The sequence below is a fragment of the Tenrec ecaudatus genome, chromosome 1 (assembly GCF_050624435.1).
Source record: "Tenrec ecaudatus isolate mTenEca1 chromosome 1, mTenEca1.hap1, whole genome shotgun sequence".
Taxonomy (NCBI): domain Eukaryota; kingdom Metazoa; phylum Chordata; class Mammalia; order Afrosoricida; family Tenrecidae; genus Tenrec; species Tenrec ecaudatus.
This window is the reverse complement of record NC_134530.1, coordinates 194,692,637-194,719,098: the sequence shown is the minus strand read 5'-3', so window position 1 is coordinate 194,719,098 and position 26,462 is coordinate 194,692,637. Positions and strand designations below refer to the sequence as shown.

The following is a 26,462-nucleotide window of genomic DNA, read 5'->3' as shown; positions in this document are numbered from 1 at the left end:
ACCAAGCTCTCTTCTGCCCGAGCAAGTTGTCCCTCACACAGCAGTTCCCGCTGGAAGCGGAGCTGACCAGCTGAGACAAGTACTGACCCACTTGGCAACCGTGTGCGTGCCAGTAAATTAATACATGGGTACGCCAGCTTATGCATGCATCTGATCGTCGTGGCAGCACTGCACTGCACTTCTGGGAACAAAGACCCCGGGGGGGGGGGGCGGTAATCAAAATAAGACATGTCCACTCTGTGGGGCCCTGCTGGAAAATGGGCACCTGGCCTCCCTCGTGGACGGGACCACAACTGCAAACAAAAACACAACCTTTTCACGGGACAAACTGGAGGAGAAGCCAAGCGATTCCTCAGAAACAGGGAAGGCTCAGAACTTGAAGATGGTGGGAGCCAAGGAAGACAGTGGGTTTCTGTTGATGAAGGACAATTTGGCCGATTGTGGTACATGTGTGTATGACAAATCCACTGCCGATGGGACAGGGTGGAGCTGCTCTTTGGGGTTCCCAAGACTGTAAATTCTTTGGAAGCAGCCAGCCTATTTTCTCCCTAGGAGCGGATGGTGGGTTTGAGCCACTGACCTTGCAGATAGTAGCCCATAGCTAACCCACAGTGCCACCAGGGCGCTCTCTCTCTCTCTCTCTCTCCACACAAACACACCCATGCATGCACAAATATTCACGAATGCATGAATAGAAATATGTGTGTATATATTTATAATAATTAAAAGGGTAAAAATCAAGAGAGAGAAGCAGAAGAGGCTGGCTTCTGATGGGAGGTAAGACTCCAACGACAGTGTCTGGCTCAGGAAACCTTGCCTCTGTTCACACTGCTCTTTAGCTGCTTTCCTTCCCTCCCTGTACTCCTTCATCTCTATGCACCGAAACAAAAGCCTAATGAATGTTAGGGAACTTAAAAAAATTAGCACTATGTGCTCACTTCGGCGACACATATACTAAAAAAATCAGCACTAAGCTGATTTCTCCTCCAGTGCTCGTGACCCCAACTATTCAGTCAAGATGGTTCAAAGCCAGAAGATTGTGGTGATAGTCATTTAACATATACTATTCTATTGTATTTTTTGGTGAAAGCTCACACAGCAAATTCGGTTCCCACGGAATGATTTCCACACAATTTACCCCATGACACTGACTGCACTTTACAGTGTCCCGTCGGCCTTCTCACTGTGTCTGTTTGGTTGTCCCAGTCCCCCTGCCCTCTTGACTTCTCCTTTTTTGCTTCAGAGTAAAGTGTTGACATCTAGTCTCATACACATGATTTTTTTTCTTGACTTTGTTTTATGTGGTTTATGCAGTGTTTGTCCTTTTGTGATTGGTGAATTTCTCTCCATAAAAGGTTCCTTGGGCTCATCCCTGAATGTGTGGCTCATAGAGTCATTACTCTTTAAGGTTGCATAGTATCAAAGTTTATTTATCCATGTATTTATCCAAAGTTTATTTTATTTATTTTTCTAACAGTTTTATTGACACTTCATTCACATGTCATACAATTCAATAGTTCAACCATGTCAAGAAGAGTTGTACAATCTTTACCACAATCAATTATAGAACTTTTTCTTTTCCTTGTACTCATTGTTATTCATGTAATTAAAAAAATTTGGCAAAAATGTACACAAGAAAACATTCTCCAATTCAAGGACTTCTACATGTATAATTCAGTGCCATTGATTATACTCTTCATGTTGTACAACCATGATTGATATCCTTTTCCAAATTGTTCCGCCACCATTAACATGAGCTCAGTGCCCCTTAAGTAACAACTCTTCCTCCTTCACTCATGGTAACCACAGATCAAGTTTGCTTTCTTTATTTTAGTAGCTTTCTTGATATAATATCCACATATAATACACTTTCATAGTTAAATTGCTTTTTAAAAGAGTTGTACATAAACACATCATCAGAATCAGTTCTAATGCTCCCTCTCACATTCACTGATGGCTCCCCAAACCTCCCCTTCTCCCCATCACCGATAAACCATTGCATCAGTTATCTATGCATCCACTCCTTCTGTGCTTCCTAAACTGCGAAACCTAACAGAAACAATACAAAACCAAACCAAAACGAAACAAAGAAAACAACAACAACAATAATAATAGATAGATAGATAAAAATATAGAGTAAGACAGAGAAATCCACTTACAATATTTTAAAAGCCAGAGAAGAAATTTCTATCATGGAACAGTCAAGAAATATTTGAGCCTAGAACAAATTCAGGTTGGATAGAGAGAGGTCAACTGATCACGTATCATATTACACCATGATTTGAACTACCATAATCAAGTTTACAATAATCTGTCTGATAGTAAAGCGTGATTTGAGAATCTCACCTGACTAGATAATCTACAGATGGTGTTTAAGTTCCTACCGTCTTCTATAGCCTTCTATAAATTGGGTGTTTGCAATTTAAGCTCTGCTACTTTTCTCTCCATTGTATTAGATTTTGTTATTATCATTTTTTGCTCACACAGGCTGGTGTGCTTCTGCCATGTGGACTTAGTTGACTGCTAGTTTACATACAAGCCCCCCAGACAGTATTCCAGTTGGTAGCCGGGCACCATCTGCGTTCTTCACCACACTTGTAGCACCCTTATCTTTTCTTGAGGGCAAGTATCAAGAAGGGCCATATGATCAGAAAAACGTTCTTGAATTGGGGATAGCATTAAGTGGAAACCCAGAATCCATCTGCTTGTCCCCAGGTTATGAACAACACTGCTTTACTTTGGCGGTTATAGTATGACAAAACCAAAAATCAAAACCAGAACCAATAAGAACAACAAAACAACCTTCCCTCCCACCGGAAAAACAAGAACACAAAAGAAACAAAAAGGAAAAACATTATCACTATCCCTCTAGGGTATAAAGCAATTGCATCAATAACATCAATACTTCAATAGTTTATTCAAGGACATAGAAATGACACAGACATGCTCCCATTCTGTCAAGATCCATCTATCTGCCCCTGATCGGAATGGTCAGTAGGAGTGACCAGGCTCATCTAGATCTGCTGGTCACTCTTTGTCTTTAATGTTCACATGATGTTGCCAAACATTTCATAGATTCCGATTACTGCGTATCCATAATCAACAAAATGAGTCGATACTTTTAAAATCTGTAATTCTTTAGGAAAATACGACTTTGAACCACCAAAAAAATGAAAGTAACAAAATCTCGGGTATTTTTGAAAAATCAACTGTAACTCTCTTTATAATTATGGAATTCCCCAAGGAAAACCAAACATTCTACAAGCGCATGACAGAACGTCTTTTCATCACATCCTTCTCCTGCCTCCTCCTCTTCCATCTTCTTCCACATTTTGTTATTTCTATTCCATTTTAGCTATGGGGCAAGGCCTTAGGGTGAGCAAAGGGACAGTTGACCGTCCATGTCTTTGATGGGAGTACAATGGAGATACATTTGTACATGTGTATGTATATATGTATATATATGTGTGTGCGTGTGTGTGTGTGTGTGTGTGTGTATCTCCCTCTCGCTCTCCCTGTTAGTGAGTTAGTTGGGATTCACAGGAACCCTATGTATATGTAGGTAAGTATCACCTGCGTGGTTCTAAGTGTCCATCAAAATGATATTAAGTCTTAGCTGTTCTGAAGAAGAAACCATCCCAGAAATAAAGTGCATGTGTTCTCTTTACAACGCAACACCGTATAAAGAGTGGTACAAAACTGACCTGTGGAGACCCTAAAAACAAAAGGAACACAGCTGTGCTTCTAAGCAACCCAGCTGGTGTCAGCGGAGAGAGAGGTGGATTGGGAGCATAATCTATGTGATTAAGTTGGGACAGGGAGCAAGGATCTGGCACAGAAGGGGGCTTCTCCAAGGCCTTGGCCCAAGAATAAAAATGTCTTTACCTGTGTCCAGAGGGCAAACGTCAGGGTCAAAGTTGGGGAGGACAGAGGTCAAGGATGAGATGTGTGTTCAGTTGTTACAGTGGGGCCTCTGAAGTGACTCTCAGGGCTGGATGTGCACAGAGGGTCCGAGAAGAGGGAAGATCACTGCTATGTATTAGGTGTTAGGTGAGGTCGGGCCATGGTTATCTACAATAAGCTGGTGTAGGATGAACAGAAATTAGAATTTAGTCTTGTCCTGAAAAATAACATATTGTTGTTTTGACATTAAAATGTTACCATTGTATTCCCATTGAGGGTGATACTGCATCTTAAAATAAGTATTGTTCTTAATTTCCCACAAAAGACAGAGGGTAAGCCCACCTCCATAGATCCAACCAGGAATAGTTCCAAGACTCCAAGTCACCACATGGACTTGCAACAAAGAACAGGCATTCCCTAAGGTCCAGGACATGTGCAACATGCACTGTGGAGCCTGTAGGCTTCTCTCCGGGAGTGTTCTCCTCCTGCCCAGAGATCATGGTCACAGCAGCCACCCTACTGGACGCTTGTATAAGAAACCCTCTCAAAGAAGAAGGGGAAAGGCCAATGGATGCGGTAGTGAACTGCCCTTTCAGCAGCAGTGTTCAAGTGCAAGTTGGATGCTCAGAGGCACCGTCAAAGACATTTCCTGCCCTGCGTGGCAAGGTTCCTTCCAGCTCTGAGATTCTCCAATCTAGTGGCAAACCATCATGTGTCATGCAAACCACACTAGCGGCTGTCGAGTCACCTCCAACTCCCGGTGGCCCCACCAGTGTGAGAGCAGAGCTGCTCTGTAGAGTTCGGGAAGAAGGTCGCCAGGCCTTTCTTCCAAGGCCACTCGAACCTCCAGTCTTTTGCCTAGCAGGTGAGCTGTACCATGCAGGGACTGGTGTATCCTGAGTTAGGGATGAGGCGGAAGGCTGACAAGTTTGCGGGGAGCAAAAAAAGAAAGAAAATTGTGTGGCCCCTCACTTCTTGCCACAGATTCTCACCCCTGGATCCCCCAAGCCTATTGCAGGCGTGGTCAAGACCTTCAAGCCCTCTTCCTTCCAAATTCATTTCTTCAACAGTTGAAATATTTATGATTCAAGCGCTGGGCCTGAATCCAGGGAAGGTAAAGGAGATCTTGGGCTCCTAGGGGCAGAGAACCGGAAGGGAGGTGTCCGCCATCACTGACTCGGCGTGGGCAGGTAGACAATTCTGCTGTTTTGCTCTGAAAGGAAAAGGAGGTTTTAGTTCCGAGGTGGCAGGTGGGTGTGAGTTTCCCCAGAGCTCCAAAATAGTGTGCGATCGTTGAGCAGATTCTGAGAAGTAGGCTTTGGCATTTTTTGCCTCTTTTGTCAAGACTCTCTTAGTACGGGACAAATTTAGCTGAAATTCACAAGCCCCACAAGATGAAAAAACCAGGTACTCACAGTCCGTGTCACTCTTGAGAGAGGTGTAGCAGTGTCATTTCTCTCGCGCTCGCTCACTCTTTGTTTCAGTAGCAGTTGTTGCTTGGATGGGATTTACTGCTGTACTTTATAAATCAACTAGTAATGACTCACCAGGTGTCTGAGTTGATTCTCTAGTGACTGAGTTGGTTTTGGACTTTGAGCTAATAATGTGCTTTGGTACATTATCCCCGGAATTGGGGTTGGAGTCTGTCGCTATGAAGCAAAGCCTGGTCCACGGTGGGCTCAATCCCACAATTCAGAACTCATTAATAATATGCTGTCATCAACCAGAGAAGTTAGAGGGGACATTACCGTATCAGACTAGATGGTAAACTCTGACAGCAGGGAGCTTGTCTTTCTCATGGCTGTATCTCACTACACTCACCCTCTTCAGTGTCGGGAACATCCCATCGCCTTGCAACACCTCCCACTCCAGGGTCCTCGTGCAGAGTAGACACTTTATATTGTATAAAATACAAATATATGTATAGTCATTGAATGAATTTCTCTTTTTCTCAAGGTATCATGAGTCTATGTGTCTCCCATTTCTCCTTCTCCGTGCTGAAGAAATGAATTTGGAAGGAAAGGTGCTCTTATTATGACCGGGGAGCACAGTGACAAAGGACAGAGTTCCCTCAGAAGTCAGTAGTAATTCTAGATAAACTTATACAGACAGTAGAGGGATTCATGATTCCTTGGGGGTAAGGCAGGGGAGGTTGGGAAGAGGTGGGGAGTTAGTAAAGATGAGTACAAGAATGAAGAAAATGTTCTAAAACTGATTGTGATGATGATTGTAAACTCTTCTTGATAGGAATGAATATTGAGTTGTATGAGATGTGAATTCTATGCCAATTACACTGCTTAAAAAGGTCACTAGTGATCCATAATAAAGATATGGTTTGGGGAGAGAGAAACTAGAGCCACTGTAGCTTCCTGGACCCCGCTTCTGGAGGACAGTCCACTTGGACAGGAGTTGCACTACATCATCCATGTCAGGCATCACTGTGAACACAGACCATTTTCCACAAGCCTTCTCCATGGCCTGGGTTCCCTTTATGGTGGAAAAGGTGACCCTGTCCTTTCTGCCATCCCAAAGTCAGGGCCAACCCTTATCTATGTGAAGTCCAGAGTGGCAGGTGCAGAAAATCCACCCCTCTGGAGCTATATGAAAGAGACATCTCCAGACCCTGAGACTCTTGCCTTCCACATGCTTCTCACCTGTGTGCCTCCTTCTCCAAACTAAGACGCCGGCTCCAGCCAGGACAATGGCAAGGACAATGGCTGCAGAAATGGCTTTCATCACCAGAAAGATCGTTTCTGATCCTAAAAGGAAATAAATGAAGAAAATGGCACAATTCCACCCACTTGTATTTAACTTTCAGAGACTGTGTTCTTGTGAAAACTGGAAACCCAGCCTTGTTTCCCTACAGTGGCCTCACAGTTCTTTGGTAGGGTACTCATCGAAAACAGGGGGCTTCAAAGGGGTCCGATCTCTGAAGCCCTTCCAGGGAAGCCACCAAGTCTGAGTCAGTTTGTCTGCTTAGAAATTTCAGTCTATCACGTGTGCACAGTGGGGTTTTCTAGACAATAGGTTCTGTGAAAACATTCCTGTTCCGATAACATATGAACATATCTCTTGTTTTACACTTTCCTCATTTTTAAATTATATGATAAATTACAACACACATATAAGAGGGGGCTTCAAAAAGTTTGTGTAAAAATGGAATTAAATAATGAAATGTTTCCACAAACTTTTAATAGCCTCCTCATCAATAGAGATATAAAACCCACATACAGCTCTTTGGGGGTTCTCAATCATTTCTTATAACTTTTTATTGTGAATTAGGTGAAGATTACAGAGTAGGTTATAGTTTTACATTCAACAATTCATCCATGTCCAGGTTCAACTCCTCCACTGCGACCCCCTCAGTGTACAATCACATATCTGCTTCCCCGTGATTCCTGCTTCCACTCCTCCTTCTTCCCTGCCCTCCGAACGTTGCCCTTTTTAGCACAAAGAGCTCCTCTTTAATTTTTCAGAGTATGGAGCGGGGGGGTGGGGTGGGGGCAGCAGTACGAGAACCACTGCTTTAAAATACCCATTCTAAAGTCAGCTGTCCCCTTCGTTGGCAGACGGCAGTACCTCTTACTGGCCCATGTTTGGCAGTGTGGCTCCCCTTACAGAGTGCCACACCTCCATTCTTACCTTTGGGGACCTGAAGAACCATGTGGACGTCACAGTGCTCCACACGACAGGAGTAGACCTTGCTGCTCTGAGAATCAATCTCAAGGGCTATCGATGTCTGATAGGTTCCATCTCCACTGGGGAGAATGTCCCCATAATAAATCTCTTGTATAATTTCTTCCCCATTTTCCATCCAGATCATGGAAATCTCTGGAGGGTAAAAGCCATAAGCCCTGCAGAAGAGAGTTGTAATCCCTGGAGAAGTTTCTTTGCGATGTACTCTGACCAGTGGAGGCTCTAAAAAGAAGAAACCTGGGTTAAGTTAAAAATAAAACAAACCGAACCTACTGGCACGGAGTTTATTTCAACTTTCTGAGGCTACACATCTTTCCGAGAGCAGATAGCCTCATCTTTCTCCCATGGAGTGACTGATGGGCTTGAACCAACAACTCTGTAGTTAGCGTCCAATGCTTACCCAGTAGTACCACCCAAACCAAAACCACGTGGACACCCGGAAAGAAAGCTATTAAATGTTGTGTCATGACATAAACAACAACAAACTCACTGCCATCAAGTTAATGCTGACTCATAGCAACTCTATGGGAAAAGGTAGAACTGCCCCCATGGGTCTCCAAGACTGTGACTCTTTACAGGAGTAGAAAGTCATGTCTTTCTCCTTTGGAGTAGCTGGTGGTTTCGAACTGTGCACCTTGCAGATCACAGCCCATTGGTAACCACTATGTGACTAGAACCGGGACTCCTTAAATAGAAGTACCAGTACTTTATTTATTGAGCATATAATATTAGAACTTGGGAACTGTTCTTCCTGTGGGAACACCCGAAATGAAGAAGGGTCTGGAACCCAGGTTCCTGATCCACAACAGAACGACTGACTGCCAGCAAGTCGACCCTGGCTCACAGCTACCCTATGTGGCAGGGCAGGGCTGCCCCTGTGAATCCTTAAAGGAGCTCATCATTCTCTCCGTGAGCAGCTGGTGGCTTCAAACCACTGACCTGATGGCTAGCAGGCCAGCTTCTGACTGGGGCTGTGCCTCAGGAATGTGGAGCTTGTTTATGTCCAAGGGATGGGAAAATCCTAGAGCTCTGAGTCCTTAGAAAGCACAATGGAAGCACTTATAGCTAACCTCTGAAACACCTCTATGAGTCACATGAAAGAGAAACTGAGCACTTGTGGGTGTCTGCTCCTGATAGTTAAGTCAGCAACAGGAGGAAGATTAAAAACGCAGCCCTCCTAGTTCCTAAGTCTGGGCTCAGTGCAAATACATAACACCGCCACCTCAACTCAGTTCTGCCTTCATATCGCATTGTGTACCTGGGCCGACCCTTTGGTGGTCACCATTGGAAACAAACATATGTAATAGATCATGTTGTCCTCATGCCTTGGATGGGACTCCAGGGATTCATTTCCCAGAGGAGCTCCAGCCCTGACAACAAAGGATCATCCATTCATGACCTTGCTTTCTCCTGACTGCTCAATTAATTTCTCAGATGGTGTTGCCCCTAAGGTTTCCCGCTGAAATTGGGTCACATCTAAAGGTCAGCCACCCAGAGAGAAACAGCCCTATCTGGAAGGGCAGCTTCCTGCTCTTTTCCAAGACTCATCTCTCCCTGCCACCTCACTCTGACCACCTCTGACACCGGGAAGAGCCCTCCTCCATCTCTGCACCACCTCCCATGTTGTTGGTTCTCTCCCCATGCCCCAAGCATGCAACTTAGTAATAGAAAAAGCCTTTAGTTTGCACTTGAAAAATAAAACATGAATGTTTCCAGGAGAGGCTCTGCTTTCTGACAGTGCTGGCAGAAAGTGGTCCCACGTCCTTGTCTGAGCGTGGATTTTGATGGAAGGGTTACTGTGACTGATGATTGGGACTGATGGCAGACAGAGAAGCTTGGCCAGGGGAGCAGAGGCAGACTCCCCACACTTCACAGTTGCCCAGGCACCCCCTGCTTCTCTACCGGGCTCTTCCCGCCCAGACAGAACCTACAGGGGTCGTTTTAATCCTCAAATCCCATTTCAGAGCGACTCTGTCCCCATTTCCCTAAATTCTCCCGGTGCTGGGTTCACCAAGAGTGGAAGAGGAGGCAACTGGGGAGTTCCATTTACTTGTAGTCGAAGCTTTGACAACCCATAGTGATCAGGAACAACAGGCTCTGGATCTCTTTTTACATCTGCTTGACATCCGATTATAAGGGTCTACATATAACCTCCTCCCTGGGGGATGGACAACAGAAGGGTGGGTGAGGGGAGACATCGGACAGTGTAAGATATGACAAAATAACAATAATTTATAAATTATCAAGGGTTCATAAAGGAGGGGAGAGCAGGGAAGGAAGGGGCAAAGTGAGGAGCTGATCCCAGGAGCTCAAGCAGAAAGCAAATGTTTGGAGAATGATGATGACAACAAATGTACACATATACTTGGCACAATGGATGGATGTATGGATTGTGATAAGAGTTGCACGAGCCCCCAATAAAATGATTGAATAAATAAATAAAATGTCTCAATGCTTAAGGATTTTGCACAACCCCAAAGCATCCCTGGTGGTGCAGTGGTTACAGCACCCAACCGCCAGCAAAAAAAGTTTCGTCGTTTGAACCCACCAGCTGCTCTGTGGGAGGAAGAGGTGACCATTCACAAAAGTTGCAGCCTTGGAAACCCTGTGGGCAGGTCAGCCCCATCCTTCAGGGTCACGGAAGTCAGAGAGGACTCAGCAGCAGTGGCCGTGGTCTGGGGAAATGGGCGTGGTTTGGGGCCGTGGGCGTGGTTTGGCACAGCGCACAGTTGGCCACAGACTTTCACCAGATCCCCAGCTGTCAGGGACTCGTATTCGGCAGCAGTCATACAGTGCTGTGGGTGACCGAGCTTTAGGGTTTTCCAGGGTGCTTTTATAGACACTCGAGGAGCTCTGGCGGTGTCATCGGTTATGCTTCGGGCCGCTAACCACAAAGCCGACCATGCCAACCCCGCTGCGGCTCTGCAGGAGAAAGAGGAGGCTCTCTGCCCCCGTGGGAGCTGTGGTCTTGGAAACGCACAGGGGCAGTTCCACCCTGCCCCGTAGTAGGCTCGCCCTGCGTGGAATCAACTCCACACAAGTGAGTTTGGGTTTGGGCTTCATGCACGTTCTGTCCCATGGATTTCTGTGAGGTGCCATTGTCAACCAAACCACATATAAAAGGACCAGTACCACTAGGAAGGTATGCACAATACAAACTCATCAACAGTCTGAGATCAAAAGGGCAGTATTAGCCTAAGGACAAGGTTTTGATGGGTTGGGAGAGAAGGGAGAATGGGGCTGAGGTGACTCTATGGCAAGGAGGCAGTGAGACAGGGGGTGGTGCACATGTGGTGGGTACGATGGGGGGCCTGAGGCAAATGTGTGTGCACTGTTGGGTGGAGGGCAGATCTGCTCCACAGATCTTTCCCCACTCACAGGAAAGTTTCTTAAATGTCTGTGAGGTAGGTTTCGGACCTATGGATGTCTCTCAGGACGATGGCTTTGTTAGCCCAGCCTTGGGCAATAGCAATGCCGCCACCACCAGTGCACACACACACACATTTTGGAAAATGACTCTGACTTCATTCCAGCATGTGCTTCTTCTGGGTTGGCAATGCGAAGCCTCGCAGGCAAGTGTGACCTGAACTGGGTGTCCTTGTGAGTCTCTCGCTGCCACTCTCGGGTCTAGTTCCTGCCCACTGTGCCCCGCGAGGGCTATCCTCATCAGACTGCACCTCCAGAGCGCCCTTCCTCTGGCTTCCAGTGGGATATGCATCTGGAAGAGACCAGAGAGCTGGACAGAGGTGGACATTTATTCCCATCCACCACGCCCTAGTCCTGACAGTGGCCATGGTCCGACACAGTCACAGCTCTTGCTGGGAAGTTCTTCTTCCATAGGACTAGCTTGCTTGGGCTCTAGTAACAAGATTCCTCTCCTCACCCCTTCAGGCCTAGGGGGTGTAATGACTTCCCACTCTTGCGAGTCTCCAGGGCGTTTGTTCACCATCCCTTACCAGTTTCCAAAATCTTGAGTATCCCTCCGCAAACAGTCCCTTGCTGAAATGTGCTTCTGTTAAATAACTTTGGGGATACCATTTAGCTTTTGGCAGGACTCTGCCTGCTGCACAGGGTTAATCTAAGAAACTCATGCTGATGGCCACACTCATCGGTCCAAGTGTGAATATGGTGCAACTCAGGCCAGGCAGTGTCTGTCTGGGAGAGGATGGTGATGATTGTACGGCTGGGAAAAGCTAGGAGTGTGAGCTTGGTGGTCACAGCCACATTTCCCCCTCCTGGAGAGTCGATTACATCTTGGTTCTTGATTCTTCAGGTCCCCAGACTTCCCAGATCCCCCAACTTTCAATATCCGCTCTCTGCATTTCATCCGGTTTGAGTAAAATTCTATTACTTACTCCATTCAGATGAAGATGGGTGCTCAGCTAGTGAGTGGGGAAGTCAGAGCTCAGACTCCAATCATCTACTTCCAAAGTCCATGCACTGAGCCAGATACGGCATGTTCAAAACTACGAGCCTGCCTTCCACACCCCTGGAAAGTCCCACCATCCGGGACCACTCATTTGGGAAAAACTACGAGGAGTTGCCTGTTACATGACACAGAGGATCATTCATTTTGAGTAATATTATACCCGAGAAGTTCTGTATTAACTTAAAGTTGTCCAACTGGACCACATGGTAAATGTATAAGAGGAATCTTATTAGAAATTCTTTAGTAAGCTAAGATCTTCGCAGTCTTTGTGAGTTCAGATGGTCGGTCATCCTGGTGCTGTGTGAGCCCTTAGTTCTGAGACGAAGAATTGCTCTACCTCCTAAGGATTTCCCGACTTCTCATGGGTAGGAAATGGAAGGGTCTGCCTCTCTGGATCTCCCCATAAGCAAGCGTCTGTGGAGGTAATCCACTTCTTCAAGTCAAGCAGAATGGCTGAGTCTTGTCACAGTATTGACCCAAAGCGATTAGGGAAACATTTCACAGGGAGTCATAGACCATGTGAGTCTAGTTCAGGGATGGGTGTTAGTACCGGGTGACTATCTGCTAGATTAGAAGAAGTTAGGTATAAAGCCAAGGGTGTTGGGAAATTGGGGGTTGTCAGAGGAGGGGTTCTCTCTTCACTTTACCTGTTCTTTGTAGGGTCTCTCTCCCATATTCGATGAATCTTTTTAACCAGGCAATGCATTCTGATTCCAGCCAGTTCTTTTGATACTGCAGCTCATGCCGGTTGGCCTCCCAGGCCCGCTTGGTGATTAGAGCCACACTGTCTACGGCTGTCCACGATAGAGTGTCTTTCTGGAAGATCATGAAATCCTGGCCGTCGTATGCATATTGAAGAAATCCGGTGGTACTGCCATCCTCCAGCATCTCGCAGCCAATCATTCTCTGATAAGTGTGAAACCCTGCAACACACAGGGGGTGACACCGAAATAGCACAGGTGATGGTGAGACAGAGGCAGGGGGACGCCTCACTATCCAAAGCCTGTCATGGCATCCTGGAGCCACCAGAAGGTACCTGTCCCATCAAGCCCACCCCCAAGTCATCCAGTCAAGTCTGACTCAGCGACATGACAGGACAGGGAAGAACTGCCCCTGTGAGTTTCCCAGACTGTAACTCTTTTCTTTTTCCCCACATAATTTAAATCAGCTTATTGATATAAAATTGCGTCAAGGAGCAACATGCTCCATGTATTATCAAAAATAATTTGAAAAAAATAGGTTAATATGAAAGATCTTATCAATATTTCTAATATTTTCTATTCATTCAAAACATTCAGGCCTAGTATAACTTATATGACATTCCTTCTTCAGTATTTTACTATAGTTCACAAAATATTTTCATGAGGTCAAACTTTTTGGCAGAAAGTTATAAACACATTGCTAATTTTCATCTATTTAGTATCTAAAAACTTACACTTAACTCCTAATATGCTTTAGAGCTCCAATTATTTTCCTTTAAAAAAATCATTTTATTGAGGGCTCTTTCAGCTCTTATCACAATCCATACTTACATCCATTGTGCCAAGCACATATGTTGCCATCATCATTTTCAAAACACTTTCTTCCTGCTTGAGCCCTTGGTATCAGCTCCTCATTTCCCCCCTCCCCCCTTCCTCCCTCAAGAACCCTTGATAATTTATAATTATTATTTTTTATATGTCTTCTACCTACAGCTGTCTCCCTTCACCCACTTTTCTGTAATTCATCCCCTGGGAGGGGGTTATACGTTGATCATTTTGATTGGTTACCCCTTTCTACCCCCACCTTCCCCTTTCCATCCTGGTATTACTACGCTCATTTATCTGCCCTGGATCCCCTGTGTTGTGAGCTCGTATCTGTACCAGTACACATGCTCTGGTCTAGCCGGATTTGTAAGGTAGAATTGTAGTCAAGAAAGTGGGAGGGGGGGAGGGAGAGGAGCATTAAAGAAGTAGATGATAAGAGCTTATATCAAGGGCTTAAACAGAAAATATCTTGGAAATGATGATGGCAATATATGTACAAATATGCTGGATACAATTGATGTATGGAATGCTATAAGCTCTAAAATCCCCCAATAAAATGATGGGGAAAAGAAAGGGGATGTCCAATTGTCTACAGATAGGCTTTGAGTCTCCACTCTGCCCTCCCCCTCAATCACATTGATTTGATTTTTTGATCTGGGTCTTTAATACTTGATACCTGATCCCATCGACACCTCAGGATCACACAGGCTGGTGTGCTTTTTCCATGTGGGCTTTGTTGCTTCTCAGCTAGATGGCCACTTGTTTATTTTCAAGCCTTTAAGACCTCAGATGCTATATCTTTTGATAGGTGGGCACCATCAGCTTTCTTCTCCACATTTGTTTATGTACCTGCTTTGCTTCAGCAATAATGTCAGGAAAGTGAGCATCATGCAATGCCAGGTTATTAGAACAAAGTGTTTTTGCATTGAGGGAATACTTGAGTAGAGGCCCATTGTCCATCTGCTACCTTAATATTTAACATATAAATATATGTACATAGATCTATTTCCTTATCCTTATATATAAATATACTTACATATGTACATGCCTATATTTAGACCTCCATAACTGTCCTTTACCTTCTAGTTCTTTGCTCTATTTCCTTTTACTTTCCTCTTGTCCCACTATAATGTTCAGCCTCCATTTGGGTTTCAGTAATTCCTCTCGGCTACATTGCACTTGATCAAGCCCCACCAGGCATCCTACGCCCTCCTCGCCATTGATTTTAGATCATTTGTTGTTCCCTTGTGCCTGGGTTTGTTGGCATCCTCCTTCCTTTCCCCCTCCTCCCCCTCCCCCAAGTCCCTCTGGAACCATGGGCCCTATTGTTTTCTCCTCTGGATTGTTTATCCTGCCTATCTTATCTAGATAGACATGCAAAGACAATAATAAGCACAAAAAACAAGACAGAGCAGAACAAAACAACAACAATAAGAAAACCAACAACAAAAAAGAAAAGCCTATAAATAGTTCCAGATCTGTTTATTGACCTTTAGGAGTGTTTTCAGGTTGAGTCTGATGGGGTGCCACATTCTGGTCCCAAAGTTATTTTTGGTATTCCTCAGGGACGTCATTGCTCTGCTCCCCTTACTGCTCTGTTGCACTCCCTTAATGTTTTGCCCCAGTGTGGTAGGGTTAGATCAGACACAATTCCTGCACTGTGTCTCCAGTGTTGCCCTCCGTAGCACTATGGGTCAGTGAGAGACAGTCGTGTCTCATGGTGGGGCTGGCCCTATGGTCCTCTCTGTGCACTGGCTGCTCTGAGCAGGAATATTGTCCTCAGGATTTGGTGGACCAGGATGTGTTCCACTCTCTCTCCTTCCCTCTCGTTTTCTCCTATGTGCTCTGATCAGATGTACCTTTCTCCCTGAGCTGTAGCTTCAGTACTGTCCTCTATAGTACATTCTTCTGTGTGTGTTTGGGGGTGGGGGCGGCGGGGTGCACCTAGCTGGGAATGAGGCCAACCCCTCAGATCTCTCTATTGGTTCGCTGCTTCATGCCGGTATGTTGCATTTACACCGAGACTGTAACTCTTTCGGGGTAGAAAGCCTCATCTTTCTCCCAAGGAGCAGCTGGTGGCTTTGCAATGCTGACCTTGCAGCTAACAGCCCAATGTGTAACCACTGTGCCTCCAGGGTTCCTCGAAGCCCCACCTGTGGACAGATGTTCCTAGAGTACATGACAAAAGAACATCATTCCTATCTGGGGGAGTTAGCCTAGAATCGGATTAATTCCTTGATAAACTTTGTTGTCTATCATATATCATATATACTCGAGTATAAGATGATTTTTTTCAGCACATTTTTAATGCAGTTTTTGTGGTAAAATTAGGTGCCTCAGTGGATATTCGGGTTGGCTTATACTCAAGTACATGCGGTTTGTGTGTGTGTGTGTGTAATGCTAAAAATGTAATACCCAAAAGGTTGGTGGTTTGAGCCCACCCAATTGCTCCGATGTGACCATCTGCTGTCATAAAGATCACTGCAAGGTAACCCTATGGTAAGGTGACCAGATTTTAACATTGGTAAAATGGGACACCAGTGGGACACCATTGATAAAACATATCCTGGCAAAATAGCCACACGGCAGTTGAAAACCGTATACCCTAGCTTGTCATGCATTCTTTCCAAAAATCAGGACTTTTTAAAAACACTGCGGGACGCAGGAAAAATCGTTAAAAATCAGGACTGTCCCGCCAAAAGCGGGACGTCTGGTCACCTTACTATGGGGTTAGTTGTACCCTGACCTATGGGGTCACTTTTAGTTAGAATCGACTCAACAGTTGAGCAAGAGCATGGAGGCAGCAGGAGAGGGAGAGCAACAAGGAGCCAGAAGACCCCTGGGAACGTCCACACAGGAAGCCCGGAAGGGATGCGATAGGGACGATAGGGCACCAGGGAGACAGACAAGTCAGATGCTATAAAGGGCAGCTGGCAGGCATGGACACAGCAACCCAGATGTTCCAGGCTTTGCCTAAAGCCACAGTGTAACCCGGTGACTTAGCTCACATTCACTGTTGGTTCTGCCCTCCGAGGAGGCTGGGGGTGGGGGTGCATCGTGAGGGAAAACACTCATCACCTGAGTGATTGTAGTGGCTTTGCAGGTATTTCAGCTCCACCTGGAACGCGTGCTGCCAGCCCCGCAGCAGCTGGGTGTACCTCTCCCAGTGATCAGACGCCAGGTTCTCCGCCATCCACGCGGCCTGGGGCTCCTTCAGCCGGGTGACACTGTCGTATGTGGTGATAGGGTGAGAATCCACATAGCCAACGGAAATGAATTCAGGGATCCCAAAGCCAGGATCTGAAACACCCAGGCGAAAATATCTCAGAGAGTGAGTTCCTGGAAGGGAGGCAAAGGAAAAAGAAGGCAGGTATTTAGGGTCATTGAACTCTGGGTCCGTAACCCAGGGCTCCACGCTAAGTTACATCCATTTCCCCCATCATGCCCCAGTTGCTGTGGTCCTCAGATGGACAGAATTAGAGAACAAAGCTCAAAGCCACTGCTATTGAAGTGATCCCAACATGGGTTGTCCCTCATGCTGAGGCCCTGACAGGTCTTACAGGGGCGGTGGGGGGAGGGAGCATCCCCACTATAGTAATCCTCCTCCCCCACTATGACAGCAATCTTGGCTCCTTTTTCCTTTTCCTGTCTGAATAAAGCTGCTCTCTGTCAACGTTGGGATTTGCTTGTGGTTTGACAAGAGAATAAACCAAAGGAGCCTGTGCAAAGCCAAGCAGCCTTAGTCATTGCCCAGCCATCTTCAGGCTCCTGGGTCCCAGCGCTGTGGTCCAGAGCGGACGCAGGGAACCATGCTTTGGCCTCTCTGTGGGGAGGATGCCGCCAGAGGGCAGCCAGAGGGGTCCTCTGTGGCCCATGACCAGGCTTCTCCTGACTGCATCCAATGGCTCTCTTATGTGCCACATATGTGCCACTTCCCCGAGTTCTTGCCACCTCCACCAACTACTTTCTTATTCTTTTCCTATTGTCTTCTGGCCGCATGTCACTGTAAACATTGTGATAAACGTTCGAGGTTAAAAGTAAGTGAAGGTGCCTGACTACCATTCCTGATTGTTTTGATCAAGGACACAATAGAGGGCTCCTGATCAGAAGAGGGGATATGGGAAACCAAATTTCACATTCTTATGGAATCTGTGTTTCCTAGGCTCATGGAGACACAACGCAATTTAAAGATGTTGAGGCAGTGAGTGCCTTTAAGTTCATGGCAATGGCATGATTTGGAAGCAAAGAGCGCATATGCTGACACCCTGTGAAGGTCGTACCAATGTCACTGTGTGTGCTGGGGGAAGTAAAGTCACCAGGTTGGCCCATCTTCAGAGAACAGAGTCAAGCAGGTACTAAGTAGCTAAGGCACCAGCTGGGAGCAGCTCTGCCAATCACTGGAGCCCAGGCACCTGGGGTGTGGAATGTGGAAACTGGGTGAATTAGGAAAGGGGTGGGGAGAGGGAATCTGTTCCAGAGGGAGAATCATCTTAGGCAATGTATGGGAAAGATCATTCACCTTACAAGACTCAGCCTCTGAGGAATTGGGAGAGGAGGCCTGTACACTGGGGGCTAAAATGCTTGAGAAGGTCTGTGAGGAGCACCCCACCCCCGCACTTTGCCCAATTTGACTCTGGGTTTGGGCACCCAATTTTGCAAAAATCAAACACTAAATGCTTCTCATCAATTTGAGTGCAGACTGGATTTCTTGAGCATTTGTCGGTTAAACTCCTGTTAAGCCCACAGGTAAACTCCAAATAGGATATAATGGTATGCCGTCGTCCCCACCCCCCTCGTTCTCTCTCTCTCTCTCATAGAATAACCCAGATCAGCGGTTTAAACTTTATACTGATCCCCCAGTTGCTAAGAGGACCCAATACTGTGTCCAGGATTTCGACAGCTTTTCTCACCATGTGGAAATTGCTGAGTGGATTTATGTTTTATTGTGTATGCTCTCACCAAATGCTTGACGCTCTCTGCCACTTCCACCTTGAACTCCTCTGTTTGTCTAACTGAGTTCAGGGTCTCAGGAGAGACAGAGGAGACAGCATACTGCAGTGTGGTGAGGGCAATGGGAGGGCTAGTACAGAACTCTGCTGAGAAGGCTGTCTCCAGGAAAGGAAGCAGGTCAGCAGGTGAGAGAGAGAGAGAGAGAGATTGAGAGAGAGAGAACGGTGGGGGTAGGACAGGGGTGGGAAGAATGGGAAATAGTTGGATGCAGATGGTCCAGGGTGTGGAGTTCAGCACCAGAGAGGGGAACCAGAGGAGAGGATGCCTCCCAGGCTGCCCTGCCACAAAGAGTGGGCACATAGTAGGTATACGGGATGTGTGTACATAGTAGGTGTACAGTCTACTTCCCCTCCTCTGCTTGCTCTTGTCTGAGGATCCCCATGGCAGAGCCTTTTTTTTCTTTTTCCTCCCACCACCTCTGCCCAGTTATCAAAACCGATCTTCAAAGGCCTCTCAGGGCCAGCTTGGCACTGGCAGGATAGGGGCACATGGAGGCTCACATAACATAGTTGCTGGCACTTAAAGGAAAACATTAAGCTAGCAAACTGCTCCATGCCTTTTGTTCTGTCTTCCCACCTTGACAAATATCCCGGCATATAACTTCAAAAACAAAAACCAGAAAAACAAAACTCATTGCCATCGAGTTGATGCCGACTCATAGTGACCCTTCAGGGCAAGGTAGAACTTTCCCTGTCAGCTTCTGAGATTATGGCTCTTTAAAGGCTTAGAAAGCCCAGTCTTTCTCCCATAACTTCAAAAGCCAAGTTAAATTTTAGAAATTGTAGAGTTCTTAAAAGGAGCCCTGGTGGAGCAATAGATTAAGCCTTGGGGTGCTAACCAAAAGGTTGGATGATTGAACCCACCATTTCCTCTGACCAGTCTGGGCCAGTCTGCTTCCACAAAGGTGTACAGCCGCAGGACCCCCGAGGGGCAGTTCTACGTGGTCCTCTAGGGGTCACTATGAGACGGAACTGTCTGAACAGTAATGGGTTTTGTCTGCTTGTTTGCAGCCTTCTGTATCGGATCGAGGCAGCACTGGGAAAGCTGGCCCTGCCCTCCAGTCTCTGGCTGCATTTGGCATGAACTAAAGAGGACTGTGACCTCGTGTTAGACACTACTGCTCCCGCTCCAACTGCATGCATTTATCCAACAAGCACCGTCTCCTGGCCATCCCCTGGCCTAGGAGGGCTCTCACCAACAGCTCAGTCCACCCTTATTAATATTAACACTGCATTTACCTGGGATCCTTGGAAATAGCCATGAGGACTGAACCCCTCCCCACCCAGCCCCACTGCCCCTCCATGTCCAGGAAACGGACTTACTGCAAATAATCACCCTCTCTTATGACTTTGAAAAGACTCACTGCTGCCTGGTTTGCCTCGAACCAGACCAAGCGATGTTACTGTTACTCTGACTCGTGGGAACCCCAAACACGGCAGCTTCATCGGCAGTCCTGCGCCATCCCCATGGCCAGTTCTGCATTGGACCATTGAGATCTATGGGATTTTCATTGGCTGATTTTTGGAAGGAGATCACCAGGCCTTTCTTCCTAGTCCATCTTCGTTTGGAACCTCTCCTGAAACCAGTTCAACAAGCAAGCCTCCGCTGACAGATGCTGGCTGGGCCTGGGTGCACTGACTGGAGTCAGATCTGCATCTCCTGTGTTGGAGGCCAAAATACGGTCCCTGAACTGTAAGTAGAGCTTTCTACCACTGCTATCAAGATGATTTGGACTCAGAAAGAAAGATGGACCCTCCCCAATTGCCATTCTCTGCCTCCTAAATGTTGAACTGAACTTTTTGTCCCCATTGAACTACCAGAACCAAGCTGCTTATTAATGACCTTTGTAATGAAGCTTCTCTCCTGCCCCCAAGTCACTGGGAAGACTGCAGAGAAGGTGATGTTTTAGGGCAGGTCTTTGGCCTCAGCCTCAGCCTGAGCCAACAGAGTCCCTTTTGTAAGCATCCCTCACCCCCAAACAGCATAAAACATTCTGATTTAGTACTCAATGCCGCCCACGCATGCTAGTACCCACCCCTGGACTTCTTCCACCCTGCTTTCCTCTCACTGGTTCGAGAGAAAATGCTTTGCCCTTGACTCGGGGGGCATTGGCGGGTCCTATGGGGGAACATTCTGCCTGTTATAGTAGCCCCTCCCCCACTATTACAGCTATCTGGGTTACTTTCCTCTTTTCCTTTCTGAATAATGTTTTCAAAGCCGGGATTTGCTTGTTGTCAGACAGGAGGATGAACCCAAAGAAGGAGCCTGTGCAAACCCAAGCAGCCTGTCTGTCACCGGGCAGCAGTCTCGAAGCCCCCGGGTCGAGTCCCAGGGTTGTGGTCCAGAGTGGACAGGCACAGATGCAGGAAAAACCCTTTGGTCTCATGGGCTCCTTGCTCTGCAGGGAAGGATGGAGATAGAGGAGTAGAAAGCCTCATTGTTCTCACTAGAAGATCCTGGTGGTTTTGAACTGCTGCTGACCTTGAAGTTAGCAGCCCAATTTGTAACCCACGATGTCCTCAGGGCTCCTTCTTGTACAGACTACAACCTTGAAAATCCGATTGTGGGCAGTCCTACCCTCTCCTAGCGGCTTGCTATAAGCCAGCAGCTACTGGAGGGCAGTGGATTGGGGTGTGAAAGGGGGATGGGAGCTGCAGCTGGAAGACAATACAACAGAACTCTCTGAGGCTGGCTGTGGGAGCCACTCTTCATAAAAGCGTTGGTTCTCATAGAAACGAGAGCCAGGGAGGTACAAGCACAGATACTGCCCCCAAAGTGAGAGTTATCCTCTGCCTCCTGGTCTATTCATCTCTGCCCCCAAAGTGAGAGTTATCCTCTGCCTCCTGGTCTATTCATCTTTTCTTTGCTTCTACCCACTTTTCCATTTAAGGTACTGCAGAGCTGAGACTTAGCTTTTGTCCTGTTTTTCTTACACATGCTTGAATCTGCAGCCAATGCTGCGACAGTTGTTTCTCTACCCCTGGAACTGCTTTGTGGTGACTCTGAAGATCTGCATCTTTCATTTTCAGTTTCTCAATACCGAGTCATACATTCAACACATATGTGAGTGACTCCTTCATGCCAGTCAGGGCCTTAGGCCCCCGGCACACAGCAAACAAAACAGATAAAAACATTAGGCAAATAAAAACCAAGGCAAAATAAACAACCCCGAGGAGAAAACAATGGGACCAATCATCCCCCCTCCCCTGTTCTGGGGGACAGGGGAGAGGGGGACATGGGGGCAAGGGAGGGGGAAACCAACAAACCCAGGGAGAAGGAAAAACAAGAGATATAAAATTGATGGTGAGGAGGATATAGAACACCAGGTGGGGTCCGATCAAGTGCAATGTAGCCAAAAGGAGTTACTGAGAGCTGAATGAAGGCCAAACCTGTTAGTGGAATAGGAGGAAAGTAAAAAGAAATAGAGGAAAGGACTAGGAGGCAAAAGACATTACTAGGGGTACAAATATAGGTATGTAAATACATTAATATATAATGATAGAGATGGTATATGTACATATATTTATAAGTTAAGTATCAAGGTAGCAGATGATACTGGGCCCCTACTCACGTCTTCTCTACACACAAGAACTCTTTGTTTTAATAGCCCGGCATTCTGTGATGCTCATCTTCCCAACACCATTGCTGAAGACAAAATGAGTGCATAAGCAAATGTGAAGAAAGCTGATGGTACCCAGCTATTAGAAGATATAACATCTGGGGTTTCAAAGGCTTGAAGTGAAACAAGTGACCGACCATTTGGCAGGGAAGCAACAAGGCCCACATGGAATAAGCACACAGCCTGTGTGATCACAAGGTGTCAACAGGATCAAGTATCAGGCATCAGAAGACCCCAAAAAACAATCATATAAATTAGAACAAGGGAGGTCAGAGTGGAGACCCAAGCCCATCTGTAGACAATTGGACATTCCCTCACAAAAGGGTCACAAGGAAGGGACAAGCCAGGGTCTCGTAAAGCACTGAAGAAAGACACAACATTGCTTTAGTTCTTTAATGCTTCTCCCCTCACCCCCATCAGGACCCCAGTTCTACCTTACAAATCCGGCTAGACCAGAGCATGTACATGGGTACAGATAAGAGCTCTCAATTCACGGAATTCAGGACAGATAAACCCCTCAGAAACAATAATTGGAGTAGTGATACCATGAGGAAAAAGGAAAGGTGGAGGAAAAGGAGAAAGAAAGGAGGAACCGATCACAATGAGCAATGTATAATCCCATCCCCAGGGGATGAACAACAGAAATGTGGGTGAGGGGACAGTGGACAGTGTAAGATATGAAAATAGTAATTTTAATTTATCAAGGGGTCATGAGGGAGGGAGGGGAGGGAGGGAAAACAGAAGAACTGATACCAAGGGCTCAAGTAGAAAGACAATGTTTTGAAAAGGATTATGGCAATATATGCACAAATATGCTTGATAAAATTGATGTATGGATTATGATAAGAGCTGTGAGAGCCCCCAATAAAATGATTTAAAACACATACACATCAGACCTCAGGAAGCTTATATTCTAGTGGGAGAAGGGGCAGACAATAAAAACTAAATGCAATTATTACACACACACGCATGCATGTATGCATGCATATATTGTGTATATACACACATGCACATATATGCCCTTCTGCACACACCTTCTAGGAGGTTTCAGAAGTACATAGAAAGCAGCTGCAAAGACTCAGGTACCAGTGATATCCGTCTGTGCAGTAAAGGCGATGTAACGATCCCAGAGTGTCAGTTGAAACTAAAGAGCGGCAGAGAATGGGATCAAGCAGAGCTTCTGGAAGAAAAGTGGGTGACCCACAAATAAGAGTGCCTTTTCCCAAGAAGAGCACCAGCTATTGAAGAAGTATTGGGCTATTTTTCTTAAAGGCAGGGGCGGACTCAGGGTATTTTTCCCTCTCTGGCAAGGCAGTTGAGATGCGATGGGTTGCAGACTTGGAGCATAGTCATGGGTGTGGCCATCAGTGAGCCTGGGATGCAGGAGTTTTATGGAGCAGAACCTCTGACTCAGCACAGCTGGTCATCGGAATACCTGGAGCCAAAGTATTTCAGAGCAATGTTCTCAGGGCACATTACATCATTCTGCTGCAAAATTGTTGGTCTTCCAAGAGCAAATCCTGCCCAGTTGGGCTGGATTTGGCATAGAGGAGGCTTTAAAAACCAAAACAGAACAACTCCCTGCCATGGAGTTGACGCCAACCCATAGCAACCTGACAGGACAGGGTAGAAAAGGCCCTGTGGGTTTTTCCGAGACTGTAAGTCTTTAGGGGAGTAGAAAATCTCATCTTTCTCCAGAGAGCAGCTGAGGATTTCTGAGCCTTAGTCACTATGAACCCAAGCAAACTTCAATGCTACCCTGAATTAATGTCCCTAATAAGAAATGGGTTTCACTACCTCCTGTCTGTTCCCTTTTGTGATCCAACTCACCATCCCGGCCTACCATGCTTTGCTCCAGAAGCTGAAGTGAAAAGGTTGTTTGATACCTGCAGTGTGAAACCTGCATTGTCTTAAAAACACTGAAGAATTTGATAACACGGATGCATGTAGATTTTTGAAGAATGACTAAAAAGTTGGGGAATTGACTCCATTTTTAAAAAGTTACAAATGATGCAACCAAAAATTGGAAGAAAAAAACTCATAGAAAAATTCTGTTATCTTTTAATTCCATGTTACAACTGATTTTTTGAAACCCATTCATATATAGGTACACGGACAGGGACATAATAAAACCCAGAACCAAACCAGTTGATTGCAGCCCATGATGAACGCCATCTGGATCAGTGGAGACAGAGTCACACTCCATGTAGGACTCCTACATATAACAAAATAGATAAACATCTCACATATGGAGTCCCTGGGTGGTGCAAATAGCGGACATGCTTGGCAGCTAACCATGACGTCGAAGGTTTGAGTCCCCATAGAAGGGCCGTGAAAGGAAGGCCTGGCAATCTCGTGCCAAAAACAAACCAGCCATGAAACCCTTTGGAGTGCAGTTCTCCTTCAACGCACATGGGATTGTCATGAGTCAGAACCAACTTGATAGCAACTGGTTGACTCGACTCTACATTATATATTGTATAGTGTATGTGACAAGTATACAGAGAAATGGATATCATCATATATAATCATTAATAGGAGTACATAAATACCCAGCTGAAAAGAACCTGCCACAAAAGTTTAAAGGAGTGGTTAGCAAAGATCTCCCAAGAGGGTGGATTCTGTGCAACAGAATTCACTCGCAGGCCACTGAGGACATGAGTGCCATAGCAAAGTAGAGTGAGGAAATCAGATGGTACTCGGATATTAGGAAAAACAGTATCTGGGGTATTAAAGGCCTTATTTCAAAGCAATCAGTCATCTGAGTGAGAAGGCAGCTAAGTCCACGTGGAAGAAGCATACCAACCTGTGTGATCCAAAGATTGTAAAGAATAAAATCCAAACTGGAGGAGGGAATGGTACTAGAGTCTAAATTCATCCATTTGCAAGGTCCCTACAGGGATTGAGTCTCTGGTGAATCCCCACTGACCATAGTATAGGAATGTGAATAGGCCTAATAGCAGACAAAGACACTGTACAGTGGATTTTAGTAGCTGTCCTTAGGCTGAAATGTAACAGCCTGTCTTTAGATCTCCCTTTTGACCCGTTTGAATTTTCTCTCTCTTTATTTTTGTTGTTTGGAATTTTCTGCTTTCTTTTGAGTTTCCCCCTTTTACCTGGCCATCGTTGTTGGGTTCTCGTTTGTCTTTGTTTTGCATGTATGTCTGTATATGCAAGTCGATGGGGGGCGCTACAAAGACAGCAACACCTTTAGTAATTACCTGGGGCCTGTGAATAGGGGCTAGCAAACGAGGGGGTCAAAAGTATGGACACATGAAGGCAGAATATGTTCCAAAGTTGATTGTGGAGCTGAACGCAGCACAACCTTTCTTCATCTGATTGAACTATTGAATTGTATGATATGTTCATTTTACCTCAATAAAACTATTAAAAAAGAAGAAAGTAGGTGGCTTCCGAACAGTTCCTCTCACAGTTACTCATAGCTAAGCAAACCTCACGGAGAGCGGATTCCAGACAATGGACACAGAGAGGAGAAAGAAGGGAGAGAAAAACACCCCTAGCTCCTGAGCTAAGCTGGATTGGTAGAGAATGTCCCTGAGATCTAGGCGTCCCTCTTAGGGCCTCTAGGTCCTTATTCTTGGTGAAAACTCAAACTCATTGCCATCAGTAGAGTCGATGCCAACTGATAGCAACCCTATAGGACAGGATGGAACTGCCCCTGTGAGCTTCCAATACTGCAACTGTTTAGGGGAATGGAAACCTCCGTCTTTCTCTGGAGGAGCAGCCGGTGGTTTTGAACTGCTGACCTTATGGTTAGCAGCCCAGTGAGTTACCACTATGGGAGAGGTCAGCACACAAGCAGAAAGCATATTAACAATTCAGGGCATTATTGCCTGATAGGGAGATTATTCTGAGTATCACTGGCGCCCCCTCTAAGCATATTTACAATTCCAGTGAGTTTTCTTGAGAAAACAGAAGGGGGGTGGGAATAGAACTTCCTAAATAACTGCATTCGAGAAATATACTTTGCAGACAAGGCAATCCAAGTGTCATATAATGTCCTTTGCTCCAAGCTCAACCTCAGCCCAGTTCCTGGTCTCAGAGGGGTTGCTCTCCACAGCCAGCCCTGACTGCCAAGGCTGCTCTGCCCCGGAAGGCAGGCCTCTGCCTGCCTGCTCAGGGCTGAATGATGTCCCCCCAAAGATGTTGCTAAGTCCTGACCTCTATGCCTATGGTGGTACCCCATTTGGGAAAAGGTTGCCTTTGTTGTGCTCACGAGGCAGGGTTAGTTTACCATGTACTCTTTCAGCAATCCGAC

General features: G+C 46.1%; 1 protein-coding gene across 1 annotated transcript in view; it reads right to left on the bottom strand.

Annotated features, from left to right (window-relative positions):
* Positions 1-1,416: 1,416 nt before the first annotated feature.
* Positions 1,417-26,462, bottom strand: part of LOC142422865 (major histocompatibility complex class I-related gene protein) — a 39,030-nt gene continuing 13,984 nt past the window's right edge. Inside the window, exons 2-6 of the mRNA XM_075528097.1 lie at positions 16,633-16,893; positions 12,676-12,951; positions 7,546-7,821; positions 6,558-6,662; positions 1,417-5,116 (exon numbers count right to left, since the gene is read on the bottom strand). Of these exons, the coding sequence (XP_075384212.1) occupies positions 5,073-5,116; positions 6,558-6,662; positions 7,546-7,821; positions 12,676-12,951; positions 16,633-16,893 (962 nt within the window). The 3' untranslated portion in view covers positions 1,417-5,072. The remainder of the gene's footprint in view (positions 5,117-6,557; positions 6,663-7,545; positions 7,822-12,675; positions 12,952-16,632; positions 16,894-26,462) is intronic.